Source organism: Colobus angolensis, unplaced genomic scaffold (assembly GCF_000951035.1).
Source record: "Colobus angolensis palliatus isolate OR3802 unplaced genomic scaffold, Cang.pa_1.0 Scaffold75, whole genome shotgun sequence".
NCBI classification, from domain to species: Eukaryota; Metazoa; Chordata; class Mammalia; order Primates; family Cercopithecidae; genus Colobus; species Colobus angolensis.
The window spans coordinates 5037368-5059810 of record NW_012121265.1 but is presented as its reverse complement, the minus strand read 5'-3'; the positions used below and the strand labels follow the sequence as shown (position 1 = coordinate 5059810).

Here is a 22443-nt window from a genome sequence, read left to right as displayed (position 1 = left end):
TACTAATCTTGGTTTCAGGGGATTCTTTCCAACAGTTAACTCATTAAGTTTTGTGGCATAATTTAAGTGTATCACAACTGTTAGAGCAATGGGAACCAATGCCTCCCTCTGAGATTGGCCTTCAACGAGAAATTTAGGGCTTTCTCCATATCTTCTCTTCCCAAGCTTTGAGGGGTGCTTTTTCTCCCCTCCTCCTCAAGTTCCTTTTGCACCATCACCACTCAACACTTTCCATGACACTTCCTTGCTTTGGCCAGAAGCCATTAGGTAAGGTTGGAAAATTTCCCTGACCTCCCTCACTATTCATTCTCCACCAGGCTACAAAATGAATATTGGGTCCTCAGCCCTGCCACTCTCTGCGGTCATCATCAGCTGATGCGTTATTTTTAGCTCAGGTTTTGATAAAGTGAATTGTCTCCAGGGTTACTCAGACCTGTCAGCTCTCAAAGTCCTTGGTGGTTAAACTTGGAGAAAGGCCACGTGGACACTCATAAGCACACATAATCCCTCTGTATTTTTTTTTGTTTTGTTTTCCTGTAATTGATTTTGCTTTTAGAAATTGAAGAAGTTTTGAACAGGGCTGTCATTTGGTCATCCAATTCATTGGGATCTAGTTTGAACTATGACAATTGGAACAAAACTTTGAATCCAGTGCATATTCTGGTTTTGGCGTTGCGGTTGCGTCTGAAGATCCTCACTAGGGATTGGTGTGCACAGTAGACCCCTGAAATTGGCGGGCTTGACCTCCTAGCAAATTGCTTCGTTTTTCCACTTCTGTTCAGGACCACTAAACACTGAAATGTGGATGCATACAGAAATAAATGCAGTTCATTATGTACTAAAGTTTTGTTTTTTAACTTGGTATTTGTGTAAATCCACCTTTTGAAGCAACAACTATCAAGTCTGAAAAGCAACTGATGTTTCCATTAACGTTTTTCTGGGGAAAAGTTAGTTCTGAGAATTTAACATCCTGTAACTGAAGTTTAACATAACAGTATCCCATAAGCAGTCTTTTTTATTGTCAGAGTATTGCCAAATTTTAATTTTTAAAGGTGTGCGTTTTTTTCAAAAGTGTAAATTAGAAATTAATAATTAACAGAGTATCTCTACTGGGCAGAAACATCAAGTCTGGTCACACTGTTCTCAGACAGTCATTAAAACTCAGCATTAGCATCGGTTAATCACAGAGGAATGCTTCTGAGTTGCTGCTCCTGAAGAGCAGGTACTCATTCTGCATTCACTAACTTAAGCTGTTTTTATTCAGAAAAAACAGACTTGGATATAAGTTCATCAGAATGGCCTTCCCATCTCATGACTGCAGCTCATACTGACCACGTGAATGGTACTTTGATATAGTTAACTGAATATAAAGGAGCCACTAAAAGCCTCTGCTCATAATTATCACCTCCAGTTCAAGTCACTACTCTCCTGCTACGTGGACCTAAATCAAGAACCACAAGCTAATATCTTTCTTCGATTTACCCTCTTTCCCTGTATCTTCCTTTCTCTTGCAAACAAATCCACAGGCTACTGAAAGCAGACTGTTAAGTATGTTAGAAAACTTACTTTATTAATTTTACACTAACTCTACAGATCTTGATTTCAGGAGATTCTTTCCAATAGAGGACTCATTAAGTTATATGGCATAATTTAAGTGCACCAGAACTGTTAGAGCAATGGAAACCAATGCCTTGTTATGTGAAATATTTCATCCCATACATACTCACTTGATTGAATTAATGCCTTTTTCGTGTCTTCTTATTGAACATACTTAGTTCTTTATTATTGAAGCTAGACTTCATGGCAAGTGAGTTCTGTTTCACAGAAAATCTGAATACATCACTGGCTTACCAAATAAGAAATTTTCACATTACCTATGGGCCCAGAGCCTTCTGTAAAAGGCTCATGTGGTCTGGCTCTGTGTCCCCACTCAAATCTCATATTGAATTGTAATCCCCATAATTCCCAAGTGTTGAGGGAGGGACATGGTGGGAGGTGACTGAATCATGGGGACGGTTTCCCCCATGCTATTCTCGTGGTAGTTAAGTTCTCACAAGATCTGATGGTTTCATAAGTGTTCACAAGTTCTTCCTCCCTTTTCTCTCTCTTGCCTGCCACCATGTAAGACATGCCTGTTTCCTCTTCCACCATGATTGCAAGTTTCTTGAGGCCTCCCCAGCAATGCAGAACTGTGAATCAATTAAACCTCTTTCCTTTATAATTACCCAGTCTGGGGCAGTTCTTTACAGCAGTGTGAAAACCAATGAATACAAAGGCTAAGTTTTGCTATCAATAATTTAAACAAAAATTTAAAATACAACCTAGCATTCAACTTAAATCTGCTTACTATTGCTCACTGACTTCCAATCATATTGATAGAATAAAGACAACTATAGAAAGCAAAAATTCCCAGTCTAGTTAAAAAAAGAAAATTGAAGCTATTTGAATAAGCCTTGCCAACAGTCTGAAGAATCAGTCTGTTTAGCAAATGGTGTATATAAACAAATAATTAAAGATGCCATTAAACTAGAAGTTGGTAAACAGGCATTACCTATTTAATAAGTACAATATATACATAGAATCCTTTTGAAAAGCTTCATTTTATACAGAAACATATTTACAAGAAATCGTGTAATCAAATTAAAGATTATCTGTACAATACACACACACACACACACATATATATATATGTCTTCTGGAAGACAAACAAGTTTCATCATTGCAGTCAAAATGGATAGCCATTTGCATTTTAAAAAAGAATTCCATTCCAGAAGAAAAATACATCTCTAATATACAATTATATTTTTCATTTATTTTCCTAAAAATTCTCCATGTTTAGATTACCTTTTCTTTGTTCATCCTTGAAAAATTTCAGGTTTCTAGTGCCACTAACTGGTGTTAATTAAAAATCAACAATCTTGGTGTCCAAAAAAAATTGCTTTTAAAAAAAAGGTTATCAAAAAATAGGCTACTGGAGTTAACATTCATAAAGGATAAATGACAACATGATTTATAAAAATATTTTCACCAGGGAAGCATATATAATAACATTTACATTATTAAGGATTCTATGTTTTTCTTTTACTGATAAATCTTGGTTTAAATTTGCATATAACAATTTTTAGAAAATAATATACTGCAAAAGAAAGTTTGGAAACATGCGTAACATGATTAATCTTTATGAGCACCAAATAGGCATTAATAATTTAATGGTAAAAAATCTAATGCCATTTTATGGTCTTTGGATTTTTTTTTAAATTTTTCTTAAATAATAAATATTAAACTGTGACAAAAGTTAGGAAACATGCAGAACCACCAGGAAAACAGTAATTTGCTCTCAGTGTACCTTTGCAAGGATTTTCCAAAGCCTCATGTAAGAGTGATTTCTGGGCCACTTGCACAAGTAGATAAACCCTCTTCTCAGGCCAGTTATAAATGGCTGAGATGAGCCACAGAAGTCCAAGACCTGCTCTGATTGTCTTCCAGTTCTCCCAGCTATTTTCTTTCCTTTTTTTTTTTTTTTTTTTGAGACAGGGTCTCACTCTGTCACCCAGGCTGGAGTACAGTGGCAATCATAGCTCACTGCAAGCTTCAACCTCCCAGGCTAAGATGATGCTCCCAACTCAGCCCCCTGGGTAGCTAGGACCACAGGCATGTGCCACTGCATCCGGCTAATTTTTTGTATCTTTTGTACACATGGGGTTTTGCCATGTTGCCCAGGCTGGTCTCAAACTCCTGGGCTCAAGCAATCCTCCCACCTCGGCCTCCCAAAGTGCTGGGATTACAGGGGTGAGCCACCACACCTGGCCCCAGCTATTTTCATTAGACTATAAACTCCATGAGGATGGAAATGCCCTGGTCTGCTCACTAGTATAAATACAATACCCTGTATGGTGCCAATACAATAATATAGGTTTTCAATAAATGCATTTATTAAATAAATAAATAACATGTTGGTAGCCTGATAAAATTTAATTTCAAGCTAAATCACTTTAAATGGTTATGGAGATAGAAAGTAAAAACAAAAAAAACACCATCAAAGTTCAAATTCATTCTTCTGCCCAAATCTACCATTTTCAGTCCTTAAAACTAAACAGGCTAAAGTCTGAAGTGGTATGGGAAAATGGAGTCACGGAAAATATTCACTTCAAAATTAAAACCTATTGAAGTGTATACATATACATACACAGAAAAAATCAATTCCAGCTCAAATAAACCAAAATATTGCTAAATAACCAAAACAGCCTTGATATATACAACCAATAATGAACATATAAAACAAACCTCCCTCCAGGTTTCAGATTTATCCAGATCATTTTCCTTTTCCAGATACCCCATTCTTCTCGCCATATATTTAGAGGGCAGAAGGCCTTCTAAATCCTTACATCAGGAGCTGTCTGTGAATTAGTATGGAGATAGGTCTATCTCTGATACATGTAGATTACTTTGCTCAGTCCTGATCCATATACAAAAGCACACAGTAGACACTGAAGAACAAAAGAAAACTAAAGCATTTTCTTTAAAAAATTTCCATAGTTTCTAAAATTTGTAAGGCAAAAAAGGTAATAGAGTCAAAATATTGTTTATAATAGTTTTCTTCTAAAATTTTCTCATTAAACTTCTCCAAGTAGATGGTAGCACAAATATTAATAGAGTGTGCATTTTTGTCTAAAATGTATATACATTTTAAAGTGTATAGGCATAGGATACTATAGATCTGATCACTATTTGGTCTCCATTATACATTTTGTGCCTTGGAGGAAAAAATCCAAATACTGTAGTTTATGAACCTGTATCATAAGAAACTAGAAAAATTTAGTTATGCAGCCTACTCAAAGTAGTCTTTAGGAGTGTTTAGTGTGTCTAGAAACAAATGGTAAAATAATTCAGATTTGATTGCACTTTCCCTCTCATTTTGATAAACTATTAATGGTAAAAAGAACAAGACACATTATGTTAAGACTAATACTTTTTATAACTATTCTAAAAATAAAACATCTTTGAACATATATTTTCATTTTGAAGTGAAAAGATATTTGTTTTGGGATAACATCTAACTCAATATTTAGAAAAAAAGACATTCATTAAATAATCTAATCCTTAGTAAATTATCTTTTTAAACAATGTTGATTAAAAAATGTTAAAACACATAAAAAGGATATTGCCACCATGAGCCCAACTTTTAGAGCCCATACAATTCTTTACAGGCTTTTAATCCATCATCCCAAAACTTAATTCCCTTAATGGGAGAAAAAGGGATGCAAAAATCCAAACCAAACAAGGCTTGCTGCAGTATCTGCACAGAGCCAAGGTATCTTATTATAGTAATGATCTGAAGATAATGAAATATGAAAAATCACTCAGAAATTGTAATTGAGAAATAATAAGGGGTGAGAAAAAATTCAATGACATAGAAATATTGATACTATGGCAACACTTAAGTGTATATCTTAAATAAATATTGTAAAAAATCCAACAAGATAGAAAAATTTGGCTCAAAAATTAAGTTCCTTTGGTTACAGATATATACTTATTTTAGGTATGTGTGAGGTTTTTTGTTTTGTTTTAAGAGACACGGTCTTGCTCTGTTGCCCAGGCTGGAATGCAGTGGCACCATCATGGCTCACCTGCAGCCTTGACCTCCTGTGCCCAAGTGATTCTACCACTTCAGCCTCCCGAGTAGCTGGAACTAAAGGCATGCACCACCATGCCTAGATAATCTTTTAAAATTTCTTTGTAGAGATGGGGGTCTCGCTATGTTGCCAAGGCTGGTCTTAAACTCCTGGCCTCAGGTGATCCTCCTGCCTTGGCCTCCCAAAGTGCTGGGATTACAGGTGTGAGCTACTGCACCTGGCCTATTTTATGTCTTAAATAAATACACGGAAACATCACATGTGGGGGAACTGTATGATCACTCCACTATAATACATAATTAATATATCAATGTTGAAGAATGGTGCTCAAATGAAATAGTTTATAGTGCCATATGCTGGTTTCTTTTGGAAGGTGGTTCTTCATAAATATTTATCTTTACACAATGTCAGTAAAACTAAAGTATTTCAGTTTCAAAGAACCATTCATCTTTCTGTTCTCATGATAGGATCCATTTCACAACTTATAAGTAAACTCCACAGAAATTTTACAAATTAATATGTAATTTAAAATCATATTTTAAGTAACTAAAAACTTTAAAAATTCAACCATTAACTCAAACAATCAGAATCTGAAAAAATGTACCTAAAACAGATAAGAAAACTTGACAGAGGTAAATGATGACCGATCATTGCTAGTTACCAACAGCTAGCTTTCCTATTAAGTTCAGCTTTCATTAAAACTGAAATTAGAAGATTTAAGTATTCATACGCATCCCTAAAACTCACCCAATATGCTGGAGTGTGAAAATAAAAAATTTTATCATTTTTTTTTTAGCTGTCTTGATGTTGGAGAAATAGTGTATTACTGAATGTTTACCACCTGTCTTTTCATACATAATTTTTAAAAGGTGAGTCATTGTTGACATTATGTATTTTAAAGGGAAGAAATATGAACAAAGGGCTTTATAAAAGCCCTTGTAATGTTCAGCATTTCTTATGAATATAAGCAAATTAAGTTATTTAGATTCAATGACAGGCTGTTATATTACACCATACAAAAACAAACTTCATTAAAGCTTTCAGTCTTACAGTATATATAGCAATGCATTCATATTGTAAAAGGATATTTTTTGTGTACAGATGAAGCAAAACAATATTTTTACTGGCTGAAACAAAAAGTGGAAGAAAGTTTCCAACAATAGTGGTCAGTGGCACCTACTCCTGTGTGGCTTTTGTCTGTTTACTGAGCAAGAGGCTTGTATTAGGTTTTCTTTGTCTTCTGTTCTAGTTCATGCTGGTGTTTAATAAGACGTTCTATTTCTGTTCCAAGTGTTTGTAGATTTTCCTTTAATAATTGGGGTGAAGGGAAAGGGAAGAGAAAAACAAAAGTATAATAAATAAAACAATTTAGTTTGAACTATTTTTTGCCTAAATTTTGAAAATGAAAGAGTGGTTAGTCCTAAATGCTATGTCAGATAAACTACCGACCCAGCTGTTTTCAGTAAAGTACTCCTGTCCATTTCAAAGTAATACTCAAACTTCCTACTGAAGCTACAGCAATTTTTTAATGCATAAAATAATTTCTTACTATTACTGATTTAAAAATTATTTTTAAACTCGGTACTAATTTTCAAGGCCCACCCACAGCAAAAATAAAATAGTTGGGTCAAATATTAACTGCAAAAAATAAAATAAAGCTGAAAAATAAATCAGAAATGCCATAATCTTCAAAAATTGTTTCAGTAATTAAAACTAATTATATGTCAAAGCCATCCAATATAAATTTAATGACATCTTAGTGTCTATCAAATAGCAAAATTAATTTTTGCTATTTTTCATCTTTCCTAATATAAAGAACTATACTTTTTAAAAAGAGAAAATCACAAAACTTCATCTTCGGGTAAAATGACTGTCTTGCATTACAGAAACAGTCCAGTTAGTTGCTAGATCAGACTGTGAAACAGGCATCATTTTGCCATGTTTACTGGTTGGCGTATGAATGAGAAACACAAATACCTTCAAAGTAATATTTTTTAGTAACGTATCCTCCAAAACAGCCTGTAATTTTCGGTTGATCTCCAAAGAGAGCTCCAATGTTAATCCATTGTCAGCTGGATGGGATGTGTATAAAGATGCCATGATGCCACCCCGTCTACTTAAATGAACTTTGTTAAAATCAGATGCCTCTGAAGAAAGTGTGCCTGACTCTTCCCGTAAAATATAACTTTGAATTATTCTGCAAAACAAAATGATAGTATCAGTTGTGTACTTGTAGAATTACAAAAAAATGGAATTTGCAAAAGTCAACTAATAAGATAAGCATAAAATAAATATTAGGTTAATAACCTAACTATATTAGGAAAGAATTCTCCTTATTCAGATGGTTTCTTAAACTACCTCATTTTTGTTCTATTGTAGCATTCAGAGTAAAGACATATAAACATTGCTTTTCTATTTCTTTCCTTATTAATCAAAATTTGAGCTTTTTTGTTTGTTTTTAAAGAGACAAGGTCTCATTCTGTCACCCAGGCTGGAGTGCAGTGGCACAAACATAGCTCACTGCAGCCTCCACTGCATGGGTTCAAGTGATCCTCCTGCCTCAGCCTTCCGAGCAGCTAGGACCACAGATGTGTACCATCATGCCTGAATAATTTTTTTTTTGAGATGGGGTCTTGCTATGTTGCTCAGGCTGGTTGACCTCCTGGCCTCAAGCAATCCTCCTGCCTCGGCCTCTGGCCTCCCAAAGTGCTGGGATTACAGGTGTGAGACACCATACCTAGCTGAGCAATTTCTTTATTGCTCCAATTTGTTAATATTTTCTGTTTTCCTATTATTAGACTTATAATTTGCTGTATTTTAAGCTCTTTCTTTTAAAAGTCACAGGCAAACTTTCCTATAAGTCTAAAGTTATTTTAAAATAAAAATTAAGTCATTGGAAAAGGCCCACAATATAAAAACAACTTTTATTTACATAAAACAGTATTTGTGAGAGGAATTTGGCGCAGCACTCCCCAGAGTTAGTCAGAGCTGGGTTTGGATCTTCAGCTCCAGGTCTGTCACACAGGGGATGAATGGTGACCCTGAAACATTTAGTGATTTGACCTGAGCCCCAGTTATCTGCAAAATTAGAGAACTCATGCACTGAGTGGTTGTAAGCAATCAATGAGATATTGCTAAGCCATAGGCACAGTGCCTTGTACTACTAGGTACTCAATAAATTATCCCACTATGTCCTACCCAACAGGAAAAAAAAATCCACAACCCCATATATATCTTTTAGAGCCACAGTCATGAAAATAAAAAGCTAAGTAAAGCATTATCTTTTTAAAATCTAAAGTTGTTTAAGTATCTTAAAAATATTAACATTGATTGAACTCTCTATCACCTTAAAGGAAAGACCTGTGTTTTATTTCATCTTAGTATTCACAAAACCTAGAACATAATAGGTGATCATAAAAGACTGGGAACTCAATAACTGTAATTATTTTTTGAAAGGCTCTTGATAGGACTAATTTTAAAAACAGTAACTTTGCCATATGAGTAATAGTATTTTGAAGACCGATCATGTTACCATATTATACATACTTTGTTTTTTTCCTAATTTCTTCCACCAGTTGTTTGATGTGGTCCTCCATAAATTCTATCTTTTCATTTTTCCGGGCATGTGCTTTCTGCAGCCTAACTATCCTCTCAATCAACATGGCCTTATCTACTTGTGGAAAGTTATCCACAGGTACTGAGGACCCAGTATTTTCTGGAGATCGATCTTCTGCACTGCTTCGAGCATTCAGAGACCCTGAAGACAAAAAAAAAATTGGTTTAGATACTGTGCTTAATCTAGTATCATCTCTCATCTCATATATTATTTATTCCAGCATCATTTCAAATAGTCACTCTAACAGAGTTGGACACAGAAGACAACACAGGTCAACGTGGCCTAGGTTCTTGTTTCTGAGTATACTGGTGACAGAGGTATCAACAGGGTCTATACTGTGCCTCTCAGGAAGTGGTAATAAGAGAAACAAGGATCTCAAAAAGAATAACAAGTCTAAAGTGAGACCAAAATTAAACTATAATAGAACAAAGCAGAGAGGAGGAGGAAGGGAGGACAGGAACAGAGGTATGAGAGGAGACAGAGAAACAGAGGTTAGAATATAGTGGGTTAAGCTCTGAGGCCAGCCTGCCTAGGTTCAAATACTACTCCTCTACTTAATAGCTGTGTGACTTTGGACAAGGTATTTAATTTTCTGTGCCTTGGTTATGTCATCTTAAAGTGGCATAAATTACATTATTTACCTCACAGGATTGTTATCCTCATTTAAATGAATTAATATATGTGAAATGCTTCGAAAAAGCCATATAGTAAGCATTATGTAGTGTTAGGTATTACTTTCACCAACATCAGTAAGAAGAATCTGATCCTCTTTACCCTACAAAGATTAGTTTTTTCCAATCCCATATCCCATTTTATAGCTTTAAGTAATATATCTTCTTTCTTTTTTTTTTTTTGAGACAGAGTCTTGCTCTGTTGCCCGGGCTGGAGTGCAGTGGCCGGATCTCAGCTCACTGCAAGCTCTGCCTCCCGGGTTTTACGCCATTCTCCTGCCTCAGCCTCCGGAGTAGCTGGGACTACAGGCGCCCGCCACTTCGCCCGGCTAGTTTTTTGTATTTTTAGTAGAGATGGGGTTTCACCATGTTAGCCAGGATGGTCTTGATCTCCTGACCTCGTGATCCGCCCGTCTCGGCCTCCCAATAAGTAATATATCTTATCCAAAGTTATATAACAAATAAATGGCAGAGCTGGGATCTAAATACATGTCTATAATTTCAAATCCATGTTCTTACTACATGTTTTTTTCCCACTACTGTAACAGCTGATGATGGTTTTCTACTAATGTGCAACCTCTGGGAGGCAATATAGTATAGTGCCAAGCAAGGACTCTAGAGCCAAAGATTTCTCACTGTGGATAGTGGATGAATCATGTAGCCTCTGAATCTTGGTTTCCTCATCTATAAAATGGGAATTACAATACCTACCTCACATGACTTTTTTTTGCAGAGTAAATGGTATGTTTCAAGTGCTTAGCATGGTTCTTGGCATTCCAAAAAAGACACAAACACTGATATTCTGCTAATTATCATTTTCATAATGATATCAATCATCATTTTATAGACTCTACCCATTTTTACTTCAGAACATAGGCATATCTATCATGAGAAAAACTAAAAGATTTAAAAATATATACATGTGCATATATATGTAAAAATCTGATACACAATGATGACATCTTCATTGGTTCTTGGGTGTTAAAAGAAAGAGAGAGACCACCGTACACCAAATCTCTTTATAAATCTGATTTTAAAAAACAGAAGAGGAAGCTGTTGCACAGAATAAAGCAGCAGCAGCCTAGAAAAAAGAAGGGGCCTAGGTGGAAGGATCACTTGAAGCCAGGAGTTTGAGATCAACCTGGGCAACATAGTGAGATCTTGTCTATACAAAACACAAAACAAAACAAACACAAAAACAAAAAACCAAAAAATAAACATTAGCGAGGCGTTTGGCATGTGCCTATAGTTCTAGCTACCTGAGAGGCTGAGGTGGGAAGATTGTGGTTGAGGTTGCAGGGAGCCAAAGTCACACCACTGCACTCCAGCCTGGGTGACCGAGTTAAGACCCTGTCTCAAAAAAAAAAAAAGAAAACACAACGAACAAAACAGAAAGTAGGGAGACAGACTGCATAGAACCCCATGACATATCTGAAATCCTGGGTAATGAACAGAACTTAAATATTTAACCAGAAACATGTTTTACAATATAATTATATGTAACCACTATTTTTCACACTTCAAACTGAAACAAAGCATATCAATACTTTTTAAAATAAACAAATGCCATTTATTTATTTATTTTTTGAGACAGAGTTTTGCTCTGTTGCCCAGGCTAGAGTGCAGTGATGCAATCTCAGCTCACTGCAACTTCCACCTCCAAGTGATTCTCGTGCCTCAGCCTCCCGATGGGATTACAGGCGTAAGCTACCACACCCAGCTAATATTTTTGTATTTTTAGTAGAGATGGGGTTTCTCCATGTTGACCAGGCTGGTCTTGAACTTCTGACCTCAGGTGATCCACTCATCTCGGCCTCCCGAAGTGCTGGGATTACAGATGTGAGCCATTATACCTGGCCAAAAATGCTATTTATTTTTATATCAATCATGAAATAACAACTAGAGCCACTAGTTTTTTACCTGATGAACTAGAACGACTTCCCATGCTGCTGACTTCTTTGTCATAGCTTCCATTCTCAACCTGATCTAATTTTCTTCGTGCTATAGGAAAAAGAAGATTATTTGTCACAGTTATCAGGACCATTTGCTCCTACCATCTCTGACTTTAATTGCTAAAATCACTGAGGCAAAAATGGCATAGACAAGAGAAAGTTCTTGAATACATACTTTAGGCAGAGGGCTATGTCATTCATATAAAATGTCATTTCGATATGTACAAGTACAAAATATACAGAAACAACATTATAACTGACACTGGCATCACTTAATTACAGTGGAGTTAACTATTTAAAGTACTGAAAGATTTAGAAGTTCCTTACAGTACCAGAAATTTCCTCCAAATTTCCCTTCAATTACATCTACAAAAACAAACTAAATTCTATGGCAAATATCTGAATATACTCATATTAAGTAAATGCTAAGTCCCTTTTAGCTTATTATTATGTTTCAACCTATTTTAACACAAATAAAGCCATGGGAAATAGTGGAGAATAGGAGGTTAAAATACGTGTCTTATTTATTTTTGTATCCCAAGCATATAACACAGACACCCAATGATTGTATGACTTTTTAAAAGAAAGAAATCTGGAATCTAGTTCAGCAGTCAATTGTTATGCTTGGGTAATTTATAACTTTTTGGGGTCTGTTTCTTGAGACCCAGGTGAAGTGTTAAGTTGCAACGATTTCCAAGTTAGAGGACGCATCTGGGGTATCTGCACCCTAGATGCCGGTAGCCTAGATGCAGCACAAAAGAAATCACAGCAATGTGAAAGGAGAAGATATCAGAGCTGCTATTTATACTGATATTTAAAGACAGATGTTTAAAAATTTGTATTTTTCATGTTTTCTTATATAAAAGAGTAACATATGTTTAAAATGTATAAATAAACACATATAAATTGGAGAACAAATGCCTAAGCACTTTTTACTGACAGGAGTATGTGATCACAAGTTTAGATACTAATGCCCTAACATTACTTTCCCAATTCTCATGTTTTGTGATTCTGTGAATAAATGTCCTTTAGCATACAAGATATCTTTTAGGATAAAGGACTGCACACGAAATTGCAAGAAGTTTAAGAATTTGGTTTACTAATATTAATAAAGAGAACATACAGCTTCAATGTAGTAGAACCACAAAAAATATTTTTTTTCTAGAAAATCCTTAATGATTAAAAGAAACAAACACATTCATTGTCTAAGTGTGGAAGAATTTTATACCTTGTTGAAGTTGTTTGGTGAGATCCTTGATACTAGAGGCATGTTTACGTCTTTGAGTTACTAACTCATCTTTTAATTCTTCTACCTGGGTATTCAGTGCTTTAACTTCTGTTTGTCTACAAGTAAGTTCAGCTTGCAGAGTTTGGACTTCCTCTTTTCGCAGTTCTTCCTCTTTCAACAACCTACTTTCCTGAATAGTAAGTAAAACAAAAACCACCAATTTTAGTATGTTTGTTTCCATTAATGCTCAGTTTATTACCTTAACAATCTAAGGTTTCTGATAGTGGAGATTGTTCTATTATTATTCCTTACCAGCTTCTGTTTACTTGAGCTTCTCACAGTTCTCATATAGCAAAGCAAGGGGATACATTAATGAGCATATACTTCTATACATACCAAGCAACATGTGATACAGGTTGTTGAATTTTTGGATTAAAGTCTCAAATCATTTTTATGTGTAACTTGAAGACATTCTCATAAATTAAAAAAACAGAAATTTAAAGTACATTTTAAAAATATATAATGATTCTAGTTAGGAAGGATACAAACCAGTTTTCTCATTTTCAAAAGTAAAATATTCTTCATAATTATTTTAGGAAGAAATTTTATTATAAATTATAACAGTTGAAGAAAAACTGACATTTCTTACAGCAGCTGAAATTGTCAGAAAGTCAGTGCCTGGGAAAGAACTTAATTCAATTATCACGACTTTTATACTGTTAGGGAAATTTAATTTGTGCTTGTTACGTTGTTTTAAATAAATGTAAATTTATACTTACCAAATTAATATTTGTCTGTTTCATTTGTTCACACTGGCTTTGTAACTGACTTTCACTACAAGAAAGTTTATCAAATTGTGACTGCAAAGAATTGGATTCAGACTGAAGCTGTGCATTCTTACTAGTGAGCCTTTCTGTAAACAGTAATAGCTCAGATTCTCTTTTCCTACTGCCTTCGATGTCTTTTTGTAGGTCATTAATCAAAGAATTAAGACTTTCCACTTCTTCCTTCAAATTTTCAATTTCTTGCTTACCTCTAAAAAACAAAATTTGTATTTAAGAAAAAAATAAACCATTAAAAGACATTAAATTAATGGTTTGGGAATTTGCATCTAGTCAAATGCTTAATACAGGTACTTCTATTCGTTCATCCAAATATTTATAAATGCCTAATATATGCCAGGAAATAAAAGCTGGAAAGAAAAGTGAGCAAGATCAACACGGTCTCCACTTTCAAAGAGTTTTTAGTCAAGTGCAGAAATTATGAGTGTAAAAAAACATTTTTGATGATAAAAGCACAGAGTAGGTTTGCCTAAACTAGTCTAAGTGATGCTCAAACTAATACTTAAAGCAGGAATCAGCAACCTTTTCCTGTAAAAGATCAGACACTAAATAAATTAGGTTTCTGGGTCACATGGTTTTGCTGCAATTGTTCCACCCTGCCATTGTACTATGAAAACTGCCACAGATATTACATGAATGAGTGTGGATGTATTCCAAAAAAACTTCATTTACTAAAAGAGGAAGTGGGCTGGATTTGTTTTGTAAGCCATGGTTGATCCCTGACCTAAAGCAGAAGTTACTGGAAAAAAAATATATGCTCCAGGTAAAGGGAACAGTATGTGCTAAAAGCTGGGAAGGGAATAAGAGGACTTCTTGTTGGTCCTAACAGATGTTCAATATTGATGAAGAGAAGGACTGTACTATATCCCAAGCACTTAACACAGGGTTTGGCACATAGGAAACAATCCATTAACATCTGTTAACCAACTACAGCTGAAATACAAGGGTGAAAAAAGGGAAGGCATGGAAGCAGCAAGGGACAGGTCACTAATCTTATAAGCCATGCTAAGGCAATGGAACTCACTAAACAATCTCTGAGGCAGTGGGAAATCACTGAAGAGTTTTTAGATTTCCTTTTTAAAAAGAATTATATTAACCATAGTGTGGAAAATAGATTAGAGAGGATACAAGCAGAAAAAATACAAACGAAGGCAGTTTTCTAGGTGAGAGCTGATAATAGCTTGGACTATGGTAGTAGCAGCGGGGAGGTAAAAAGTGAATGGACTTGACAGATGTTACAGACTCAGCATCACTAATACTTTGTAACTGGCTAGATGTGTGAGGTGAAGGAAAGAAGAAATGTGGATGGCCCTCAACCTGTTGAGCTGGACAGTCATATGGATGCTGCACTTATCATTCATCCTAGGAACATGTGAGGAGAAGCATGGGACAGAGAAACCGATTTTGGACATGCTAAGGTTTGAGGTATCTTTGATACTTGTGCCTGGAGCTTAGTGAAAAGGGCTAAAGATAATGATTCAAAAGTCCTGCAGCATACTATAAAAAATAGTTGGGATCACCCAAAGTTACAATAACATTAGAACAAGAGGGCTTTATGAAAGAGAAGCCTGCCAAGGAGATTGAGAGATGGTGGCCAAAAAGGTGAGATGAAAATCAGCATGTGATGGAAACGAAGCCAAAGGAACAAGCCTATCAAGAAAGACAACTGAATTCAACAGCGTTTAAAGATGATAAAAATCCAAGCAAGGGTGGGTCTGAGATACGTCTACCACATGCAGGGAGGCATTAGTAATTTTTAATGAAATGGTGGGGTAGAAGCTACAATGAAGTGGAGAGGTACAGAACATAGGAAGTGAGGAAATGGAGAATGAATACAGAAGATTCTATAAAGTTTGGCTGCAAAGGAAAGGAGAAAAATAAGGTGGTAGGGCAAAGCCATAGGAATTTTGATTTTTTTCTTTTTTTTCTTTTTTTTTTTGAGACAGAGTCTTGCTCTGTCACCCAGGCTGGAGTGCAGTGGCATGATCTCGGCTCACTGCAAGCTCCCCCTCCCAGGTTCACGCCATTCTCCTGCGTCAGCGTCCCGAGTAGCTGGGACTAAAGGCGCCCACCATCACGCCTGGCTAATTTTTTCTATTTTGTTTTTTAGTAGAGACGGGGTTTTACTATGTTAGCCAGAATGGTCTCGATCTCCTGACCTCATGATCCGCCTGCCTCGGCCTCCCAAAGTGCTGGGATTACAGGCATGAGCCACCGCGCCCGGCCAGGAGTTTTGATATTTTTAAAAGACACTTATGTTTAAATGTAGACAGAAAAAGAAAGTGGAGAAAGGTAAGACATAAAGGATAAAGAATAATAATCAAGACAGAACCCAAGAAGGCAGAAGAGATGAAATCCACAGCAGAAGTAGAAAGACTAATTTGATTCACAGAGGAGATTCTTCCATGGTAAAACAGCAGAAAATATGGCTGCAGATACAGGCAGTTCACGGGACTGATGGCAAAAAGCTGAGAGAACTGTCACCTGACAGTTCCCATTTTTTCTGTGAAGAAGTAAACACTTGCCAAGAGTAAATAGAAAAGTAAGAGGAAAAACTGAAGCGTGAAGAAAACGGTAGGGTTTAGAAAAGATGTTACGAAGAGGGTGGAGAATCTCTGACCAAGGACACATGGCAAGATTAAGTGCATTAATATTTCCAATTGAGGTTAGTGACCATGAATTTATTAGCAGAATCAATCTTAATGATGGTAGAGATTTTTTTTAGCAACACTCAGCAGCTTAGTTATCAGCAAGGTGTGGAAAAGAAGTTACCTGGCTTCAAAATGAATCCAGGTTCTGTCAAGTAACGTCACAAGTGGAGTTTACTTAAATGGTTTTATGAGGAGCCAAGGAATAATGTCAGCCCCGGATCTTAAGCTACACACATGCAAAGATCTAGAGCTAGACTTACCTTTTAGAAGAAAAAGTAAACACTGCATAAGTAACAGAATTCGAAAGCTAAGGAATGGGTAAGACTCAACCTATTCTGTCATAAATTGCCACTACCAATGTTTAAAGAATATAAACTTTGATTTTTAGAAGCCATGATAGGAAGGAACTCAAAGATAATCCAAAGAAGTTCAAATAAAGAGAAAAAATTTAAAAATTTCAGCTAGTAAAATTCTAAAAATTGTTCTTATTTAATGCAATAATTGCATTTAGAAAATCTCGAGATAAAATTTAAAAGCTTGTTTATTAATACAAACAGAAGTTGCTCATTTTATACCTTTGAAGCTGCTCTTGTAGTTGATCAAAAATTTTCACCTTGTCCAATAAATTCTGAATTTCAGCTTTTTGGCGATTAATAATTTCCTTATATTTTGATAATTCATCTTCTGTTCTTAATCGTTCATCTTCTAGACATTTCACCTATCAAATGATCATAACCAAGTTACAAACCAGGTCTTCTTGTTCTTTATAAACTATTTTATATAGTGGTTACATATGAATAATCTAGAAATTCTAAAGCACCATTAACGTGAAGAAAATATAACGCAAATTTTACAATCCTACGTTTTAGTCTCAGGTTTCTTATGATTCAGTCATGGGAGTTTTAGCATGTCATTTCACTTTTTACCGAATCACCATCTCCTTATCTGAAAAAGAATAATATATCTTCTCTATCTCAGAAAACTACCAAGAAGAACAAGAAGGTTTACGAAAAACAATTTAAAATTATCAAGTGATCTCAAATTCAGGGTGGTTAAAGGACTATTTCTAAATAAATGAATGATACACATTCATATTCATACTGGAAGAGTTACTAATCTTACAATAGAGACTGTAAACACTGAAGAGGACTTAATAGATTATTGGCCATTAAAACTATCCATCTATTAAATATATCTGGGAAAAATATAGCCTTCCTATTATTTTCTGACACAGTTCTAAGGTCCAAATATCTTTCCAGTTGATTCATTGATGAGATTGTCTTTAGATGAGAGGCCCAAGGATAAGTTATACACACAGCAAATGTGCTGCGAAATAGGAATGTTTGGCAAATACGTCAAAGGGACTAACACGGAAGACATTTTCCTTTAAACAAAAGAAGTTGCTAGGAAACTGCTCCTCTACTCTACTCTGAGTTCATTTATTATGGAATATTTCTACGTTAATGTCCTTTCCCCACCACTTTAAAAATCAGAATGAATCCAAAATTTAAGATATTTACCCTTCCTCTGGATTCATGACTAAAGACTGAATTACCTTTGTTCTCAGTGTTCGTAACTCATCCATACCCTCCTTAAATGTTCTCTTCAGATCTTCTAGTTCCTTTATTTTGGCATGATGCATCTTTAAAAAAGTTTAAAAGAAACAACAAATCATAATGTGCTAAACTATATCTAGGATTTATTGCCTGCTCTTTCCAAAAGGCCTTAAAAGTAGATGGCAATAAGTTCTATTTCTCTTTCTGTATTTATTACGCAACTTAGGATATATAAAGAGCAAAACTACTCACCTCTAGCTGGTCGGATTTTTCTTGCATTTGTTTTTCAAGTTCTCCTTTTGTGACTCTAAGTTTTGCATCAAGCTCATTTGATTTAATTTCTTCTGACTCCTAGTGGAAAGAAAATGAAAAAAGTGTGACAATTTTTAACCCATTTCCCGTTTGCCCTGAGATTACTCCTCTCTAATCCTAGTGTAGCATCATATACATTTCTGTTACATTAGGATGAGAGACAAGTTCTGTTTAGAAATAACTCCAAGAACAGTTTTTATATTTTATCTTCACATTGAAAACCAGTCAGATTTGTTTCAGCCTCGAGTGTGTTTACGTAAAATTAAACAACTGCTGGCAGCAAGCTGTACTTTTTCTCTAAATAGCAAATGGGTTAAAGTTTTATACTTTGAAAAGAAAGCATTGCAATTAAGTTTACTAATTGTGAAATACGTAGTATACCTAAAATCGAAGACTGCATTGAAAGATTTTAAATATGTCAATTTTGCATAAACAAGAGTAGTACATTAAAATATGTAACATAGTAGTTTTTATTTTTGTAAGCTATACATTTCCTTGCACTCTTCATTCTTCAGACATTTTCTAGGGTTTTTGTTGGAAAACTTCTCTTATAAAATCCATTGAAGCTGCAGGTACTTTAACATTGGAAATAACCTGCATTTTATTTAACTGCCTGCCCAACAAAGTACATTCTATATGCAGAAGTAGAATACTGCACATATGGAAATTTAATGAAACAAGAGAACTGGCTGGACGCAGTGGTTCACGCCTGTAATCCTAGCACTCTGGGAGACCGAGGCAGGTGACTCACGAAGTCAGGAGTTCGAGACCAGCCTGGCCAACACAGTGAAACCTCCTCCCTACTAAAAATAAAAAATTTAGCCAGGTGTGGTGGCGGGCGCTTGTAATTCCAGCTACTCAGGAGGCTGGGGCAGGAGAATCACTTGAACTCGGGAGGCAGAGGCTGCAGGGAGCCGAGACCATGCCATTGAACTCCAGCCCGGATGACAGAGTGAGACTCCAACTTTAAAAAAAAAAAGATATAACTGATATTTGCTAATATTTGATACTAATCTATTTTAAAAGTTATGCATACCTGATATGTTTTTATCATATCCTGACAGTTTTTTCGTATCTGATCTGCTTCTTCCTTTGCTTGTGTTAATTTTGTTGTTGTTTCTTTGAGTTTATCTTTGGTTTCCTGCATTGACAAAAGACAGAGACAAAGCTGAGTACAGCAATGTGATGAATGGTAAGAAGTGTTCGGCAAGTAAGAAGGTTCTTGTCCTAGCACTGTCACTGAGTGGCCGTTTATTATTCTAGCAATAGTATTTTACATTTCTGACAAAAAATTAAAATGATTTGTATAGTTAACTAATAGCCATTAAATACAGTTAAATTTGACAGTTTTTGGCGCAAATTACTAGAAGTTATTAACCTGATAAGATGAGCAAAGTGTTAAAAAGTTCTTTGTACACACACATCAAAGACAATTCTTTGGTTTACGGCTGTGGTATCTATTTATAACTGTCTTGGCTGGGCAAGGTGGCTCATGCCTGTAACTCCAGAGCTTTGGGAGGTTTGAGGCAGGTGGATCACCTGAGGTCAGGAGCTTGAGACCAGTCTGGCCAACATGGTGAAACCCCGTCTTTACTAAAAATAAAAAACTTGGCCAGGTGCGGGGGCTCACGCCTGTAATCCCAGCACTTTGGGAGGCTGAGGCAGGCAGATCATCTGAGGTTGGGAGTTCGAGACCAGCCTAACCAAAATGGAGAAACCCTGTCTCTACTAAAAATACAAAATTAGCAGGGCGTGGTGGCACATGCCTGTAATCCCAGATACTCAGGAAGGCTGAAGCAGGAGAACTGCTTGAACCTAGGAGGTGGAGGCTGCGGTGAGCCGAAATTGCACCACTGCACTCCAGCCTGGGCAACGAGAGTGAAACTTGGTCTCAAAAACAAACAAATAAACAAACAAAAACACAATTAGCCAGGCATGGTGGTGGGCACCTGTAATCCCAGCTACTCGGCTTGGGAGGCTGAGGCAGGAGAATAGTTTGAACCCAGGAGGCAAAGGTTGCAGGGAGGCAGAAGTTGCAGTGAGCCAAGATCACACCACTGCACTCCAGCCTGGGAAACAGAGTCAAACTTTGTCTCAAAAAACGAAACAAAACATAAAAACTGTCTTTTTTTTTTGAGACAGAGTCTCATTCTGTCACTCACGTTGGACTACAGTGGTATGATGTCAGCTCACTGCAACCTCCGCCTCCTGGGTTCAAGTGATTCTCCTGCCTCAGCCTCCCGAGTAGCTGGGATTACAGGTGTGTGCCACCACACCCAGCTAATTTTTGTATTTTTAGTAGAGATGGGTTTTTGTCGTGTTGGCCAGGATGGTCTCAAATTCCTGACCTCAGGTGATCCACCCGTCTCAGCCTCCTAAAGTAAAACTGTGGTTTTATAGACTGATGCTGCAATCTGGTTTCTGTTCCTAATCATTCTCCTAAGATGGCAACTCTGGAAGTTTTCAGGGGCTACCCTTATTAAATCCAATTACTTCTTCTTCTTGTTATTCTTTACTTAACTCGCTCCAGTTCTGACCACCCCTGACTCTTTCAACATCCTTCCTCTGTTTCCATTACAAGACAATACTCTCCTTCTCTTTCTGCCCTCTTCATTGTTCCCTGACTGGCTTTTACTTCCTGTGGTGATTTTCCAAGATACAACCTGTCCATGCAGCTCTTTCTTCATAATTCTCCCTCAGCAGACCGATCCATGATTTTGGTTATCATGTGGATTTCAAATGGGACCTTAGGTATCATCTCCTCTCAGTAGCTTCCCTTCAGAAAAAGGCAGATGCCGCTCACTCTGCTTTTCCACAGATATAATTTAGGCATGCCCTGGATTCTAATGATCAATACATTATATATACTATAGCTTGTATGTTCCCCTAATACAGCATATAGCTTCTCGATAGCAACTCACTCACTACTTGTCACATATTAATTGTTTGACAAGTATCTGTTGAATTAATAAAGGAATATCTAATGTAAGCCTCTAGTTAGGCTGGGCACCCCAAATACCCAATACTCATCTCCCTTTGTTCCTTTTTTCCCTGCTGTTCCTCTACATGGAATGCCTTTCCCTGCATCTCTTGAACCATCTGAATTGCATTAATAGATCGGGTGCAGTGGCTCATGTCTGTAATCCCAGCACTTTCGGAGGCCGAGGCAGACGGATCACCTGAGGTTAGGAGTTTAAGACCAGCCTTGCCAACATAGCAAACCCAGTCTCTACTAAAAATACAAAAATTATCCAGGTGTGGTGGTGTACGCCTATAATCCCAGCTACTCAGGAGGCAGAGGCAGGAGAATCACTTGACCCCAGGAGGCAGAGGATGCAGTGAGCCAAGATCTTGGCTGGACTGCAAGGCTGCAGTCCAGCCTGGGTGACAGACCAAGGTTCCATCTCAAAAAAAGAAAAAAAAAAAAGGAAAAGAAAAAAGAAAAACAAAAATAAATTGCTTCTTACACGTCATTTAAAAAAAATAAATTTACCATATAAGTACTGAAAGTTGTATATTTTCAGTTGCTAGTTTTTAATAATTTGACTTGTATTAAAACTTAGTACCACTTTTAAAATATAAGCAATTATTTACTTTTTCAAATGCTTTTTAAAATACTAGACTCAATGGACAGAGAGGGAGAAAAAGAGAGAAAGAACTTCATGTATGTTTTTCTACTACTATACCATTAATAACTAAAAAGAGCCTGGCACATAGTAAGCACTTCATCCACTCAAAAAATAGCAATAGAGAAATTCCTGTATGCCAAATAAATATTAAATAAATGAGTAAGGGAAAAGTGAGAATCACATTAAATGTTTTGGTTAAGGTATTGATTGTGTTTCACTTATTCATTCATTCAGTATTCACTGGGGCATCTATGCACCAAGCATTGTTCTATGCTCAAAGGACATAGCTGTATAAGAAAACAAATATAATCTCACCTTCATGAAGCTCATATTCTAGTAACGGAGACACTAAA

The 22443-nt window shown here is 36.2% G+C and overlaps 1 protein-coding gene across 2 annotated transcripts in view; it reads right to left on the bottom strand.

Annotated features, from left to right (window-relative positions):
• Positions 1–2533: 2533 nt before the first annotated feature.
• The window catches only part of CCDC186 (coiled-coil domain containing 186), a 54308-nt gene continuing 34398 nt past the window's right edge, over positions 2534–22443 (bottom strand). For both annotated transcript variants that reach the window (XM_011927845.1, XM_011927846.1), the window contains 10 exons: positions 19498–19602; positions 18402–18500; positions 18149–18235; positions 17169–17311; positions 13880–14135; positions 13101–13290; positions 11841–11921; positions 9180–9390; positions 7611–7830; positions 2534–6939 (listed from right to left, as the gene is read on the bottom strand). In XM_011927845.1, the coding sequence (XP_011783235.1) occupies positions 6856–6939; positions 7611–7830; positions 9180–9390; positions 11841–11921; positions 13101–13290; positions 13880–14135; positions 17169–17311; positions 18149–18235; positions 18402–18500; positions 19498–19602 (1476 nt within the window). In that variant the 3' untranslated portion in view covers positions 2534–6855. The remainder of the gene's footprint in view (positions 6940–7610; positions 7831–9179; positions 9391–11840; positions 11922–13100; positions 13291–13879; positions 14136–17168; positions 17312–18148; positions 18236–18401; positions 18501–19497; positions 19603–22443) is intronic.